General features: G+C 46.1%; 1 protein-coding gene across 1 annotated transcript in view; it reads left to right on the top strand.

Moving 5' to 3' along the window:
• The first annotated feature begins 2,159 nt into the window (after positions 1 to 2,159).
• The window catches only part of LOC146172102 (uncharacterized), a 31,124-nt gene continuing 16,508 nt past the window's right edge, over positions 2,160 to 16,775 (top strand). The window contains exons 1-4 of the mRNA XM_084585745.1: positions 2,160 to 2,270; positions 3,355 to 3,446; positions 4,509 to 4,707; positions 10,058 to 10,109. Coding sequence (XP_084441871.1) covers positions 2,160 to 2,270; positions 3,355 to 3,446; positions 4,509 to 4,707; positions 10,058 to 10,109 — 454 coding nt within the window. The remainder of the gene's footprint in view (positions 2,271 to 3,354; positions 3,447 to 4,508; positions 4,708 to 10,057; positions 10,110 to 16,775) is intronic.

Here is a 16,775-nt window from a genome sequence, read left to right as displayed (position 1 = left end):
CCCTCCCCACAACAGCGTATCCTCCCGACGGGCAGCGTGCCCTCTCTCCGTTTTACGAGCCGTGTACCTTTTGGTTTAACGCTGCAGACAGGAGAGACCACGAGGACATTTCCCGCCACTGGCAGTTTTTATTCTGGCGGACTCATAAATCATGGTAGTAAGTGGTTTTATTCAATAAACAAAAAAGGAAGGAAAAAGACGTTTGCCAGCCCACAGAAGATTCCGTTTTTTGGGAAGCAGCAGACAGGTGCGAAACTTGAGAGCGATGTATGTCCACATTCCAGGAGCAACATGGCTGTTGTATATGGGCTGCGATCGCATGCTGAGAGGCCCACTCGACTGGCGGATCGTGTACTGCCGACTTCGCTACAGGAGAGTGTGGAGGTCGATGATGCTTGGGGCTTCTAGAATAGAGGTGCTTCCGTCGCAGACTTGTTTCACAAGCAATGTTTTCTGCATTTACACGTGCAAAGGTGGCATTCTCGCCAATGGCCGTTGGTACTTTCGACCTGCCACGTTAAGTCTGATCAAAATTGCAAAACTATTCGCTACGAAAAGACCTTCTGATCAATGAATATGCTTGGTCAACGATAAAAAGAAGTGGGGATCTGTGGCACTGTGGGTCAGGTGCTCATGGGAGTTGGGAATCGACGTTCGTATGTGTTAGCGAAACGCGCACCTAACTGATAAAACGCTATTTATTTCTTATACCTGTTTTTTTTCATTACAGTGACATAAAAATGTTTCCTGCTCAGGTGCGCCTTTCCCCACCAGACATGTGTATTTAAGAATTGTTTGAACCCATCTAATAAAGGCCCACTGTCCACCTTCTAGTCGAAAGTATTTTCTTCCCCGGCTACCGCGAGACTTCGCCCTCAGAACGCAAAGCCTCAAAATGTTTTTGAAAAGAGTAATTATTAAAGCAGTTACAGCCACCGCGATCACCCGATTCTGTCGTGTTTTTCTCCTCCCATTCCCTCGCAAAGGTTTTTAACTCTCCTCCCCGGTCGTCTAGCCTCCGCAAGACAAATTTCCCTTCCTCCTCTACGTTTGGCGGGAGGTGGGGAGTGGTAGTCGGCGTGCGCAAAAAAAAAAAAAAAAAAAAAAAAAAAAAACAACGGGGAGGGAGCGCGCGCCGCTGCATTCAGTCCTTCCGTGGCGAGGGAAAAGCGCGCCCATCATTCACACGTCAGACAGCGAGACGGACCTATGGATGTCGATTTCGACTGCGACGTCAGCCTTGCGGCTCGTAGAGAACGGGAAAGCTGGTTTCCCGACGGCGAGGATGAGAGAGCTTTGATTTGTATTTTTGCTGCTTTGCAGCGTGCGTATCGCTGTAGCATTTTGCACGGACTATCTCCGGTACCTGATCCAAGCACTGGGCTCCTTTGCTTAAAAGGTCCTTCCCTGGACAGTGGCCCTTTAAGTCAGGTAGAAGTTATCTTTGTGGTCTTACCTATTAAAGTAGCCTGTAAAAATACTTAACACTAGAATTATGTTCCCTCTGATGCGTCCTTACTGCAACGCTAGCCTGCGACAACCCATATATTCTCAATTTCACATATCTACTAATGGAATTTGAGCAAAGCACATTGCATCGCTGTACTCAGTTGTAAATGCATATTTTATTATCGCAGAAGCAACTACTTTCCTATCAGCTCGTTCCACTTTCCTCCTGTAGGATCAAATATTAAGTATCTTCAATCAGCCGCATGCTTTAGAGTTGTTAGTCACAGTTTCTTCCCGGTACCTCGCACTTGGAAAGTTATATTGCTAAGCCTCAACAGGCACATAGAGCGCAGGCAGCGGCTCAATGCGGTCATAAACCACACACCGTAGCCATGACGAACAACATAGGGAAGCCATTGAATGGCAAGCTTGCGTCACTCTTTCGACGTGTGAATGGGAGAGCGGCTGCCAGCGCAGAGTCAAACTGCTTCACTGGCACTATATATTCCATCAACAAAAAATCCAACCTATACATTGGTGATTTGCCTCGCACTGCGCTCCATTTTCGCAGTGCTGGCCGTTTCGAGCAGTCACGCTTTAAGGACCGAGAAGAGGACCTAAAGGACCGAGAAGAGGACGGCATCTAACGCCACTTCCTTGATCATCTTCACACTCGCTCGTCATAGAGCAGAAAAACTGCAGTTAGAATCATGGGAGTCGCTCCTTCAAACGTCTGGGACCCGCACAGGCCACTGCCGTTGCCACTTCTCAAACTTTTTATCGACGTAAAAGCCAACAGAGGCATTCACATCTTCTACCCTGTGAGTATGAATCTCATCGACAAAGAAGCATTTCTACAAGTCCTTGCTATTTCTAGCTGTCTCCGTGCGACTATGGAGTTGTGAAGAAACATCGCTAGATTAGGCAACAGAACAGTTAAACGATTAGCATTGGCTAGAAGGAAAAACGCCATAAAAGTGACTCAAGCTACGAGGGGCTCCGTTTTGGGAAGATGCGTAAATTTTGGCTACTTGGGGTTTTTTAACGTGTAATGACGTCGCACAGTTAAGAGGGGCCTTGCTTTTCGCCTCCATTTAAAAGTGACTGCCACGTACAAGATCTAAATCCCTTTATTGGGATCACTAAATATTCTAGGGGCTCACTTGCCTGCCTAATTGCAGAATTTGGAAAGCATGAGAGCGAACGTGTTGCACCGGGCGCAGCAGCAAACCCCACCATTCGCATTTCTGCAGCGTATTTTCCACACTGCTCTCGCAATTTTTACTGTATTATATCTCCCTTTTTTATTTTTCTATATTGGCCCTGGTCACAGCGCAAGATATATAGGTAGGGACAAAGCTGGCCGCACCGGTGTCAGATAAAGGCCCCTGTTTGTCTGATCGGTTCCAAAATGTTATAGCACACTGCCTCTAATGTCCCGCAGTCACACATTTTGACGATTTTTACTTTAAGCCTGGCATTAAAGCCCTAGCTTATATCTTAAAAAGTTCTAAACGCGACATTGGTCGGAATTTCCGGTGCCCGCCCCTGCTGCGTCTCTCATAGCCTGAGTCTCTTTGGGACGTTAAATCCCATGAACCAAACCAAACAGACATCACCCTGATTTCTTCGCCTACCCTTCAAAACAGTGTAGAACTCGGCTACAATGACTATCGAATCCGTATTGGTAATGACTTTGCCCTCCTTGTCACTCAGTGCATACATCTCATTTCTATCAGCTCCTAGTTTCTTGACTGCTTTTATGCTACCGCCCTTCTTTTCTAACTTTTCTCACAACTGGTTCATAAATATGTTCTCTGTTTTCATAATGCAAATATATATGAACAATGGTGGAGGCCGCCGTTTTTTTTTTTGATAAAAAATGGTTTTACTTTTGCCTTACAGTTTGGCTGGACGAAAGATTTTGAGACAACTCTTCCAACACCATATTTCCATGGTATGACAGCAAGAATGTTCTGCTTCGTTCCGAGCCTCGTGTAAGCTTTGTCTTTTCCATCTCTGTATCCGCGTTTTCAAGGATAACTGCATTTCGTGCGCTAGAGCATAACAGTTGTCAGTAGATACCCGCACTACAGGCCTGATATTTTCACTTTACGTCCTCAGAGCCCCGTAAACACATGTGATGGACTCTGCCCTTAGAGACCTAATTTGGCCATAGCCACTGGTACTACCGGTTCTTAAATTTCGAGTGCTATATTGATTTGAATTTAAGTTTCTTCGCTACTGTACAGTTTGTTATGAATACTGATATATTCCTTTTGTCAGTGTTATTTATTCTTCCTGCTGTAGTATTAAAGCTTTCACATATATGCGGATCACCGCATTACATGTATCTTGCTTTATGCACCGCACTAACTCCGGCCTACCTCTGTGGGTCAGCGTTTAGAATACTTGACAGCTGAGACCAGGGTTGCGGGCTCAAACCAGCGGCACTAAGCGTCGTCTCCACAGAGATTACACACAATTTAAACAAGTTGGCCATGTAGCGTCTGATGTCAGTGCGTGTAAAAATAACCTAGATCATGAAATCAAAACTTGTGGCCTCGACTATGGCGGCCCTATTGCCCACATTGTTTTGGGGCATTAAACCCCACATACACCATAGCGTGCAGTAATTCAGGCCATGGATTTGAATAGACATTGGTGGTGCGTATGATACCGAGCAGAAATAAATAGTCAGAGTGAAGAGAAAGATGAAATGGCAGGTTTAGCGGGAAAACCTAAATGCATACTGGCTGTTCGAGAAATGGCTTTGACGTGAAAATTGCCTCGTTTTTATCCCACGGATTGTAATAAAAAAAAAAAATCAAATAGCCGTGCTGCTTAGAATTCTTCAAGCACCTGCAATAATCTGGAACTTCCTGTCTCAGTACGTTGTACTGGCTGTTAAAGCGAGTTGAAGTTGTTACCAAAAATTAAAACAAGCAATTACTAGAAAAAGATACGAAGTCAGCGCTAGTGGCGTTATATTAAAAGCAACTGATACAAAATTATTTACGACTGAACAAAGGGATGGCTTCTACTTCTCAACTGCACAGGAAGCAAGTCAATATCCTGGTGTACGAAGAAGGTCACGAGCAGGAGTGGAACGTCGGACTGGATGTCACCGGAGGCTACGTGTACTACTCGGTGTTGGAGGGCCCGCGAGGCAAGAAGCGAGTCTATGCAGCCGCCATTGCGCCGATTGGCAGCTACTACAGCATCGCTATCCAGATGTTTGAAGACAGGATGTTTAAGGTTTGTAAACGCACGCAGGGTATGGGAGCTGCACATATGCCGTTCTCCTTCCCACTCAAAGACGCACACGCACGCACACAGATCATTACCCTCATGTGGAATCCCCGCTAAGCGCCAAGTTTTATTTAGTAATGAAACATTGTAGGAAAGGAGTTGACTCATGACAGGTCCGACGTTCCCTCGTGTAATAACCCGCCATGTAGCGGTTATAACAGGATAGTTAAGCGGTTTTTTTGGAGAGATTATAACGCCCCGTCTTCATGTAACACTTTTAACTTTCCCTGTTTTCATCGTTACTCGCATGAAAAGATGACGGACACCATGCGCCATTACCCCTTACCTCACACGTCCTTGGCATGCGTTGAGGCCCTTCCTTCCGACATCATACCCTGCCGACTGCCTACTTACCATCCATTACGTCGGCCCAGTGCTGTGCGCGCCGTTACTTTTCCATACGTCCATGCCCAGCGAAACAATTAAAAAGACCATGAGATGCCTAAAATGAGGTAAAGCAAATCGGTCGAGAGAGGTACTCCCTCAGAATCCATTCATCGCAAGAATTTTTCAGCTATCTTCATTAACCCATGAGATGTCGGCGATTAAAAATGGCACTGCTCCTCTCCCCCCTCAACTCAACACTCCCAGACACCAGAAACAAACGAAGAGAAAGCAGCTCGGGAACTCCGCCCCGCCAGTGAAAAGTCATCGGGTGACGCTGGGTTCGCAGACTATTGGTTTTTGCGACCGTTACCTACGCATTCAACGGTCTCTGCCTTTCCCTTCCCGTCTGCGCTTGAATAGCTTTAAACCTGGTCTTGTGTCTTCCGCGGCCACCTGCTTGGGCAATTTCTTGACCTCTTGGAATTGTGTGCGAAAGCAGCCCGAACGACCCGGGTCGTTCGCGAGCGCATGCCTGCAGCTGCTGTCGACACCAGCGGCCACCGCGGAGAAGCGCTTCCATTCATATACCTGTCCCATTGAGTGCAAATTAGTGTGAAGTCCCACCGAGTACGGCCTTCTACAAGACCCCTTTCTTCTTCCGCACTGCCGCTTAATCTCCCGTGTCTGTAGCTTTCGTACCGTCTTCTGCGGTTTGACCAACAGCGGCCGGTCTCCTACCAGAGTTGATGCGATAGAAACGACTCTGCATGGATGCTTGCACACGAGCGTGCGAGTTTAAACGCGCGAAAACATGCCGTCCTCCTTTTTAATCAGGACAGGCCCTTTCACGACCGTCGGGGAGAGGCGTCTCTTGTGGTGCATAACGAATGGAATGCATGTACGTATCATCGGCGTGAGCATGCATGACTGATAATTTAAGAGATCGCTACAATATTTGAATATCGGATTATAAGTGAGCCCGAATTACTTATCCGCGAATCTTAAGAATTGAGATTAACAAAGGGGTAGTGCAGTGTTTTTTTGTTTTTTTTTTTATCCCTTCGCAAATCGTTTATGAAGTGCCAATACGTAACGTGCATGCGTGTTTTATCTCATGTGTACGCGTCGTCCGGGCCAGAATTGACGAAGCAAAACATCAGAAAAGCAGCTCGGCACATGCAGTTCGGCAGCGCCGGTTGTCAGCGCTTTCCGCGACTACACGCAAGAATCACTGACAGGAGCACGCAAGCGGCTACGCTAGAGAGGCAGCAAAGCAGCCAATTTCAAAAGGGCCGTCCGCCATGGGTTCGACGCCAAACAAACAAGGCCTAGCGACGACCAGGGCAGTGCACGGCAGCAGTGTCGTCGGCCGCAGCACTAGCGGATGGTATCTCTCCGATAACCTGGCGGTATCCGGTGCTGCACTTAACCGGCTCGGATTTCTGTACTTTCGCAATGCAGCTAAGGGCAGGCCTTTTGCCACACGTTTCATTTAATTATCAACAAGCCGCACAAATCGATGCAGCAAAGACGAGACGGGACTACTGAATGCTGTTGCTGCGCCGTCGGTCGGTACTCGAAGGTTGACGCCGTCTATTTTATGGGCTGCTTCTGAGATATAGTCTGAAGCAGAAGTATACAGTAAGAACGACGTAGAATCGGACCAGCTCGTGCACTTTTGGCACTCGTATACTGACGCTTACTTTCAATCAAATGCCACTACCTCTCGGTTAACGTCGCGAACCGAAGCGCCAACCTCAGGGCCACACGCATTCAGTGCACGCAGCACCCACGCAGATGACTTCCGCAGCTGCCGGAAGGGATTCCGTAACGTAGAATAGTCAAAATCTCACCGCCATGCGAGAACCATGCAGCCAGCGAATTTCAAAAAACGCCGTTCTTACAAATTAATAATAAATCGCTTGCTTTGTTCCTAGGGGTTGTACTTTGGGCAAATGCTCAGAAGCGTTCCTTCAACACATTCAAAACGTTTATTATTGGCCTTTCTAGCCATTTCAAAGTCTCTTTAACACTATGTTTTAATTACCGAGGGCAACAATCTGTTACAAATGCGTAAAATCATCTGCGATACAGTCCAGCTCCACTTATAACGAACTTGATCGTCACGCGGCATTTGTTCGTTGTATCCAAAGTTCGTAGTAAGTGGACCACCTATAATACGGGCAAAAAGAGCAAGCGAGGTGAAAGCTAACTTTATTTTTGAAAACAGTCCGTGATGCATGTCTGCTTCTTCAAAACTTATCGCATCACTGCCGTCTCTAATTTTTCCAGCACGGTAATATGTTCATCGCCAAGGCCTCTGCTGCACACGAGTTCCTTAAGCGACGCGATGTAACCGATCGCGGTTGAAGCGTTCACAGCGACCGGCGGGAGAGCAGCATCCTCGTCATCGTCCTCGTCGGTATCTGGGCAGTCAGGAAGGGCTCTCACTTCACGCACAATAGCTTCGTCAGTGCATGGCTCCGCAATGTCGGCGTCGGCATCAGCAGAAACGAAATCGTCCCAGGCAACGTCAGGTCTGGCCAGCTGCGTGTCAACGACGCGTTGCCACAAGTACTCGTGCGACCGGCTTTCCGGTGGGTGATCTATGGCGTCCTCGGTGCCTGGGCCCATAAAACCCGCCTTGCGGAAGCAGTTTGCTATGCACTCCGCGGTGAGTTCCATCCACGCCGCTTTCAACATCTCCACGGCGGCAAGCAAGCTGATGCGAACTGGCATGGCAGCATCAATCGCTATCAACAAGCGTTGGATGACGCGCCGCCGGTAGCACACCTTGAACGCATGAATGATGCCCATATCCAGCGGCTGAATTTTGCAGGTTGCATTGGGCAGCAAGAAGAGCACTGTCACCGCACTCAAGGAAGCTGCACATGGTGCGCCGCACAGCCATCCAGCACGAGCAGGGCCTTCCTGTTTTTTCGTGCTATGTCGCGGTCGAACTCGACAAGCCACTTGGCAAATAAGTCACGACTCATCCAGGCTTTTGTATTGTTCCTGTAGCGTACGGGCACCTTCCAAAGCATCGCGGCTTACGTCACTTGCCAATGACAAAAGGCAGCCGCCGGTCACTGCCGTCCATATCGACACTCAGAAGAACAGTTATGCGCAACTTGCTGTTCTTCCCTCCTGTGCATTTGTCGCCTCTCAAGGCATGCGTTTAGATGGCAACATCTGATAAAACAACGCAGTCTAGTCGGCATTGTAAACATCCCGTGGAGCATAGCTCGTGATTGTTGGGAGGTTGTCGGAAAGCCACGCATCGACGTCCTCGTTGTTCACAGACGCGGCCTTGCCGACGACCGCCTTGAAAACAATTCCGTGGCGAGCCTTAAACCAGTGGAGCCACCCATTGCCTGGGCTGAAATCGGGAAAGTCCAAAAGGAAGGCGAAGTCTTTAGCCTTGGAGAGCATCAGCGGTCCACTGATCGGAACGTTGCGAGACCGGGCGTCAGCGAACCACTTCAGCAGTGCGTCCTCAACGTCCGCGTAGGTCGCCTTCCGAAGGCGCTTTCTAGTCGTCGGGTCGGCATTCACGGTAGCACTAAGAATCTTTTCCTAGCCCTTAGCAATGGTTGAAATGGTCGATTTCGACAGTCCGTACTTTTTGACCAGTTCGCAGTTTTTTGCACCTTGAGCAAGTTCATTAACAATGGCCATCTTCGTTGCGATGTCAACAGCTTTCCTTTTAGCAGCTGAAGAGGCTGGCGTGCAGTCCTCCATAGCACCAGGCGCAAGTCAAGCCCTTGGGCTCGCGCGTTGAGGCAGCCTTCAACTTCCCGATCTGGGAAAGGCGCGGATGCGGCAACGATGTCAACGCAGTGCCATCGCACAGAAAGGATCGACGGCGCAATGCCCTCAGCGCGGGGTGGCACCGGAGCAACAAATGGAGAACCGGTTTGAGCCGGTAGAGCAGGCGCCTGACTTTCCGGATTGGCCGACGCAGATCACGTGGATGCATCACAGCGACGCGGGCGGCACCACTTCTCTTTCGTCACCGCGTGCGCGCGCTTTTTCGTTTTCATTTTTCAACGCGCGCTTTGTCTTTTTTTTTTTTTACTTTATTTTACTAGCAAAGGAGCGCCGGGAGACGCTTTGTGCGCTTTGTGTTCGCGTCGTGTCAGGGGAACGCAAAGTGCGCGAAATTCGCCTGCCGCGGGTTCGCAGTCGAGCGAAACCGCGCCAAACACCGCCGGCTCGGTCAACTACGGGGGCCCGCCAGCTTCGCGTTCGCTCTAACCGAGTGTTGAGGCCATAACAGTTCGTTCTATGTGAGACACTGTGCAATTGCCCCAATATATATTTTGACGGTAGCACCGCCCTCGTTCGTACTAAGCGAGCGTTCGTAATATATGCGGCTGTTATAAGTGGGCTGGATTATTACTGTAATCAAAATGACAAATTTAGGTGCAAGTGATAGCGCACCTACAAAATAAAAGCACGTGATCACAAAACGATCATAAGGCATTAAATGAATGATATAATGTAAGTTGACGATTGCTGAAAACGGGAAAGTCGCCCCAAGTTAGAAGTTTTGATCAAACGATCATGATCACATTCTTCGAGGGCTGATTTTATCCACAACGTACTTCACTGGACATGTCGTCCGTCATCGAGAGGAATGAGTTACACTGCACATATTTTCCAGAGAGAATTCATGTTAACTGGAATGAAGAAACAATCTTTTTGGGCTATTTTTTCCGTTATTCTTCATTCGCACGAGGTCATCACGAGCAGTCGAGAACAGAGATGTCGTTTGATGATCAAGGGAAAACAAGCGCGCTTATACTATGCCAAACCGGAATCGTTGGTTTCCCTAGCAGATCTCTAAGCGGCGAGCAATGATCGTGAGTTGTGACATTCAGGGGTATCCTCGCTTTAAAATGTGTTTGATTTACTGCTACAAACTTCAATTGCGCGCAAATCAGTAATAGGCTTCTTTATTTTACAGCTATTTTTCAACGACGAGGAGAAATACAGTGCTAATATGGACAAAATATCAGGTAAGAGACCCGCCTGGGTGGTGCAGTGGTTAAAGCGCTCGACTAATGTTCCCGAGGATGCAGGACCGAATTCCGGCCTCGGCGGCCATTTTTTGCTGGAGGTGAAAAGCAAGGCGCCCGTGTGCTGTGCGATGTCAGTGCACGTTAAAGATCCCCAGGTGGTCTAAATTTCCGGAATCCTCTACTACGGCGTCTCGCATAGCCTGAGTCGCTTTGGGACGTTAAGCCCCACAAACCAACCAATCAGCTAAGAGACTGCAAATCATTAACTAAAATGGCATACCATATATTGCCGACTCTTAGCCACAGTCCACAGCTACAGTCCAAGAACTGGAGCTGGAGCTCATCATATCACCGTGAAAGGTTTTGGCACGAAATTTCAATATCGGTTGGAAAGAATGTTTAGCTCTTTACCTAATGAATATATATCGTGTTGAAAAGGAGATCGTACCACTCAGAGACAGAACAGGAAGCTTTGCGCATACACGCTCATTGCGAGACGCACTTAAATTTCATTTGATTCAGTTGCAGCTGCAGCGCCTGTCCTACCTTCGCTTCCTTTTCCCGCCTCTGCGCAAGGTTCTTGTTCCAACGTTGTGTCTCATCTGCTGGCCTCTGTCTGGCCTATTGAACCACGTATCGCTGCTGGGGGATTGTTAATGTCTCTTTTGATGACTTCATTTTGAAGCTAACGGAACACCATGGCCATAGGCTAACATAACGTTTTGTTAAATATGCGCCCGAAAGCATGACACAGCCAGTAATTGAACAGCCGCGTACAACCATGCCAGTCTTCGAGAAGCTTTCAGCTAATGATAAGAGTATGAAAACAACTAGCCTAATACTCTGAAGGTTCGAACAAAAGAGAAAAAGGATATGTTCAGTGGTGATTGTTTCATTGTCCCTGTTAGTCCTGATCGAATGGAAGTCCAAGTGACATGTATTTCTACCGCTTAACCACTTAATGACATTAAAGATATGTTGGGAATGGTGTTCTGTTTTTTTTTTCTTTACTGTTAACACGGAGAGGGCTTCAGAGTTAGTTCACTTTTAGTTCTGCAAATCTGATGTCACCTCCAAGATATATTACACCTCATACATTATATACAAAATGACTCAAAAAGCGTTTCGGTTTCAGTTTCAGTTTTCAGTTTATTCCAATCATTTACAATGGCTGAGGCGAAAGGAAAAAAAGCCGCGCACGCGGCTCGACAAAGCTCCAATCTCCCGCAGTGGTTCGACAGGGCGGTTGCCGATAACAGCAAAAAACAAAAACAAGTAGACATGGAAATAAAGAATCTATACAGTATTTTCGACAGAACACATTATAGTTTATTTGCAGTTGCATACAAAATAAAAAAGATAGCAGCTTCATACCGCATGCTTACTTTGTATTTCTTAGGGTCACATACTCTTTATTGCTATGTAGGAGCATATTTCTGATGTTATATAAAATTGAGAGAATGAGTGGATAAGTGAAATTGTATTGGTTAGGAATGACGGCAATATATATCTTAATGTTTGAAATCGGTAGTTTGTGCGTGGGCAAGGTACACACAAATATTCTTACGTCCTGTATTGTGGAGAATTTTCCTGTAGATTAGCAAGGTCAGTTAGAAATTTAATTTTACTCTGTGCCTGGGATTTATATAGCGGAATCACACGATACTGATGGATGACCCTTGCATTCATAATGCGGCATTTTGACAATAAAGAACTTCTTTGTCAGGCAAACTGGGGCCGCGCTTCGAATGACAGGAGTCAGCGCAGTTCACGAACTACTTGATGGGTGGTCGCATGGAGGTCATCTCCGCTTGTAGGTGTAGTTTCATAGTGGCTGGCAGATAGCGTTTCAATAGGCCGGCTGTAGAGTCGCGTCGTTGCTTCTAATGTTCTTTCTATATTGGCTGCTTGATGGCTGGCGAAGTAGACCTGCAAATAGGTGATTGCGCATCAACAGGTTCTCCTTGGTTTCCTCATTCATGTAGGGATCTGCGCGGCCGAAGCGGCACTTCGTCTCCTCAACGCATGCCAAGACTGGCTCATTTGAGAGCTGAATTCTTGATTGGGGGAGAGCCTTCGCTCTTTCTTTCCGTACAGAACTTGCAAAGGCCGCCAAAAACGCTGCTTTGAATGTCCCTGTCCTTCAATGAAGTCTCATTATTTTGGAACCAGGTTCGTGCAGGTCCTTGAAAAGTAAAGTTGGCTTGCCTGAGTTTCAAGGCCTTGTTACAGCAATTGAATGATGCCACCAAGTCGAAAAGGTTCATACAGTCTTCCGCATCTTGTATGGGCAGTTCTTGGAAAATGGGGGCTCCCGGGGCTGAACAAAGGCGAACGGTGCAGTAGACTGGCCCATTGTCGACGTTGGCACGTTCTTCCGTGGTCGAAAGGGGTCCGGCCGCAGACCGTGTTCGGGTTGGAGCCCTTGAAGTGGGCGGCTTGCTCGATGACCGGTAGGCTGGTCCCTCAGGGCGACAGGAGTGAGGCCGAGGTCTTCGCTTGAAGAGGTGGGCCGGAGCTGCACCACCCGATTTCACGTAATAGTGACAAGCCCGGTAGCCACAAATGAAGGCACTGGTGTTGCACTTGAATGAAATTCTTTATTGGGCTTACTTGCGTCCGCAAAAGAAATAAGCGAATCGCCCTTAGAGTAATGGTCTATATGCTTCAATGGAAAAGGTTATGGTCAGCTATGTCTATCTATGACTTTTATGGTCAGCTATAACGTCTCATTGCAGCATGTACAGACAGCTATAGAAAACTCTATACCACTTTGTCTGTAGCTTCTGAACCATAAAAATCTCTTTAGCTAACTATAGAAAACCATATGTGCATGAAGCTATAGATTATTAGTCATATAGTTATCTTTAGCTGTCTATAGAAATGTGAATACCTCTGAATCTAGACAGCAAGCCATATAAGCTTCTAGCTGGCTATAGAACAGTGCACGCTCCTAAAGCTATAGACCAGTATAGTCATGCAGTTATCTTTAGCTTTCTATAGAAATGTGAATGCCTCTAAAGCTACTTACTGAAAGCAATATAAGCTGCTTTATATGGCTATAGAAATGTGTATGCACCTGAGGCTATACACTAGTAGTCATAGAGTTATACTTAGCTGTCTATAGAAATATCAATGCCTCCAAAGCTACACACTGCAAGCCCTATAACCTGTTTTAGCTGGCTATAGAATATTGTATATACCAAAAGCTATAGACCAGTAGTCATACCCCCTTATATGAATGCACATATATCGTCTGTTCGAGCCCCTCGTGCGACTTGTGCTCTAACTTGATCAAGAATTGTGGGCTGTATGCAACGAGAAACCGCATGTCGTGAACCGCAGTGCTCTACGACAAATAGATTGCGTCACATTCTTGGTATAACTCGTGGGAGCACTGTCGCTGTATGCGAATCTGCCTCCGACCCACGTTGGATTTAGTCGTGGGGAGTGGTGGCCAATTTTCAGTTATTTAGGCATCGAATTGAAAATGAACACTTGAAGATGTAGAGCATGACACACATGCATACACACACATGCGCATGCACACGCAGACACACAGCACGCACGCACATACACACACATGCGCGCACGCAAATTTTCCATTGCTGAACACAGAAAATGCTAAAGACTGCAATACATTAAGACACCAGAAGTAGTCCACAGGTTATAGAGTTCTAAGCAGGGTATAATTTTTTGGGCCAAATAATATTACTATAGCCGATCATACAAGGGACTAGTGTGGACCATAACAGTTCGTACGCGACCATAGAAAATGTTAGACTACAGTACATAGGCAACTATAAGCCCATAGAAACGGTTAAAAACTTCTATAGCACAGCCTATAGCAAAACCTAAAGACTAGAATAAGAACTGCTGTAGTTTTTTGGGCCAAATATCTATAGCCGACCATACAAAAGATTTTCTAGAGCTGACCATAGGAAATTTTTGTATGGGCGGCGGTAGCGATAACAGCACACGTGCTCTATGGTCTTCGAAATGCGAATGCCCGTTTCAACTGTCAGAGCTCAATTTAAAAGCGGCTGAGAAACATATAGATAATACCGCGAACGGAGGTTAACATAACCTGGAACTGTGTAGAAATACAAGCGCGTTGCTGGAATCCTTCCAGGAATGATCTGCCGCGACAGAGGAAATGATAAAGCCGCGTATCGCGACAACGAGCACGAACAAGCAGAAAGAATACAGAATTTATTCGTGCGCTAGAATAAGAGTGTAAGGCCGCTTGGCTGCGGCTGCAGAAAAAAAAGAAATGATCATTTGAATAGTTCGCGGAAATATGAAGCACCTGCCATTGCCCTCACTGCATTTTTTGCAATACTAAAATCTTCTAAATAGTAGTTTGCGTCGTTGTACCCCAGACCAGATGGCAATGTTTAACATGAGATTCAAACAGAGCATGGTACATTACAAGTTTATTACATGGTAATAAACTTACATATGGTTGATAACATATTCTTTTTTTATATTTAAATATTCTCCTATATACCTCTCATAAATATGTTTTTACATTCGACTCCTTTTGAAGGTGAAGGCGTTTCAAATCGCGAAAAACCGGCTCTTCAGCAAGGCAAGCCATCCACTTGTAAAACTCGTTTTGTGAGCACCCTCGAAGTGTTACTTCGGCAATACACCTGGAAGTATTCCAAAAAGAATATTTCGTCAGGCGCACTAGTGCTTTATTAGTTGGAAGACAAGTTCTTTTATTTTTCAGCCCAGGTGTATTTACTTGATGAGCGTGTCGAAGTGCATGTCGCGTTATCGTCAAGACTAGAGGTTTAACTCGATACTTCGCCCAAAATTATACACATAAATGCAGAATTTCGACGTTTTCTTCATCTGACTGCCCGAGTGGGCATTATTATTATCCTCAGCAGCGTTTTTGATTAATGTCGTTTTTCGAATACGATTATGAATTGTCCTTGGTCGATGATGGTCGCGTCGCCACTTCAGTCGAGAGATCATTCCGTCCGCAGGCAGCCATTTTCTGGCATGTTGCGGTTAGGCACTCTCTTGATAAACACCTTAACGGTATCTGTGGTGCATCTAGCAAGCAGTGCAGTTCACGCGGAGGCTGATACCGCGGTGCCTGCTCTCCTACCTGGTCAGGTAGGCTTACTCGCCTCACGGTGTATGAGCAGCTCATCAGCACCAAGGTAATGACTGAATGATACTCAATTGAAAACCTAGTACGAAACTGCGCATTGTTGGAGAAGCGACAAGAGAAGCGGCTACAAGCAAGAAACAACAGAAAACGCTTCTCCGGGTTGTGGCGAGTGAATTTATGGCAGATAGCGTCATAGACGCGTATCCCAGCGATTCAGGTTGCGCCGGTAGCCATTCTTCTGAGAGTATACCTGATCAGCGATGCAATCCACGGGGCGAATATCATAGCAGTGCGAGCCTATACTGCAATCACTACTCTTAATGCGCAATAATATAATACATGGTCCTGAAAGAAATCATATCATGTATAGTAAGGAGTCACTAAGTCCGTGTGCTTTTCGTGAGTCCTGCACTCAAAGATCATAAACTGCTACAGTGATGTTGCCTTGAGAAGAACAAAACTGGTGCTCAAATGTGAGTGTATTTTTCCTCAAAACTGTCTTCCTAGCCTGCTAATGACATAGTGGAAACGATTTCTTAAATATATTTATTACTTGAGCAATTTTCCTCTTTGACATCAGTGGTTTGCCCCGCCGTGGCGGTGCAGCGGTTAGGCCGCTCGACTACTGTGTCTAGGGACGCGTAATCGAATACCGACCATGACGGCCGCTTTTTGATAGAGACGGAAATCAAGGCTGCCATGTGCTGCGCAATGTCAATGCATGTTAAATAAGCTCAAGTGGTCGACAATGCCGGAGTCCTACATTACGCCGTTTCTCATTGCCTGGGTCGCTTTGTGACGTTTAAACCCCGCAAGTTGAGCCAAACCAAATATAACTGGTTGTCAGTGCTTTCTTATGTAACAGTCTGTTTACTGTGAGAGGATTGACTTTGACTCTCCGCTGTGTTTTGCACAGCCTGAGGTCAAATAAATTGACTGGAAAGCTTTTTTGTTTTTGCTCAGAATGATGATTTCTGAATTTTTGGTGCAATCCCTAGTGAAAAAAAAAAAAAAACGTATGAGTCACAATAACCTCATACAGATTTCTCACACTAACCTCATACAAATCTCATTATTTCTCATATAATTTTCATACGATGAATGAGTTTAGCATAAGATTGTATAAGATTTGGATGAGCTAAGCACGAATTTAGTATGAGAATTTGTGAGGTTATTGTGACTCATAGGTTTTTTTTACTATGAATATGTTGTATCGTATGTTCACATGCTACACCACGAAACGTTGTCACCAAATATGTTTAGTAAGAAAAACAAAACAGAATGTCATGAAGAGCAGCATACATTCACAATTGCAAATCATATGAAATTAGTCTTTTACCGCATTTTTTCGAGCCTGCAGGCTTTTAAGAGACCGAACACTGGAATTTAAGTCTCGATTTTTTTTCGCCGCAGTGGAAAGATTGATGTCTAAAATGTTCGATTCCATAACGATTTTGTTAGAAACGCTGTAGAAAATTTTACCGGGAATTTTTCGATCAATGCGTGCGCCCGTTTTTATGTAGTCCGATGCTAGA

The sequence above is a fragment of the Amblyomma maculatum genome, unplaced genomic scaffold, assembly GCF_055883805.1.
Source record: "Amblyomma maculatum isolate TAMU_Amacu unplaced genomic scaffold, ASM5588380v1 scaffold_13, whole genome shotgun sequence".
Lineage (NCBI taxonomy): Eukaryota > Metazoa > Arthropoda > Arachnida > Ixodida > Ixodidae > Amblyomma > Amblyomma maculatum.
Note: the sequence above shows the minus strand (reverse complement) of the source record. Positions and strands in the feature narration are given on the sequence as shown.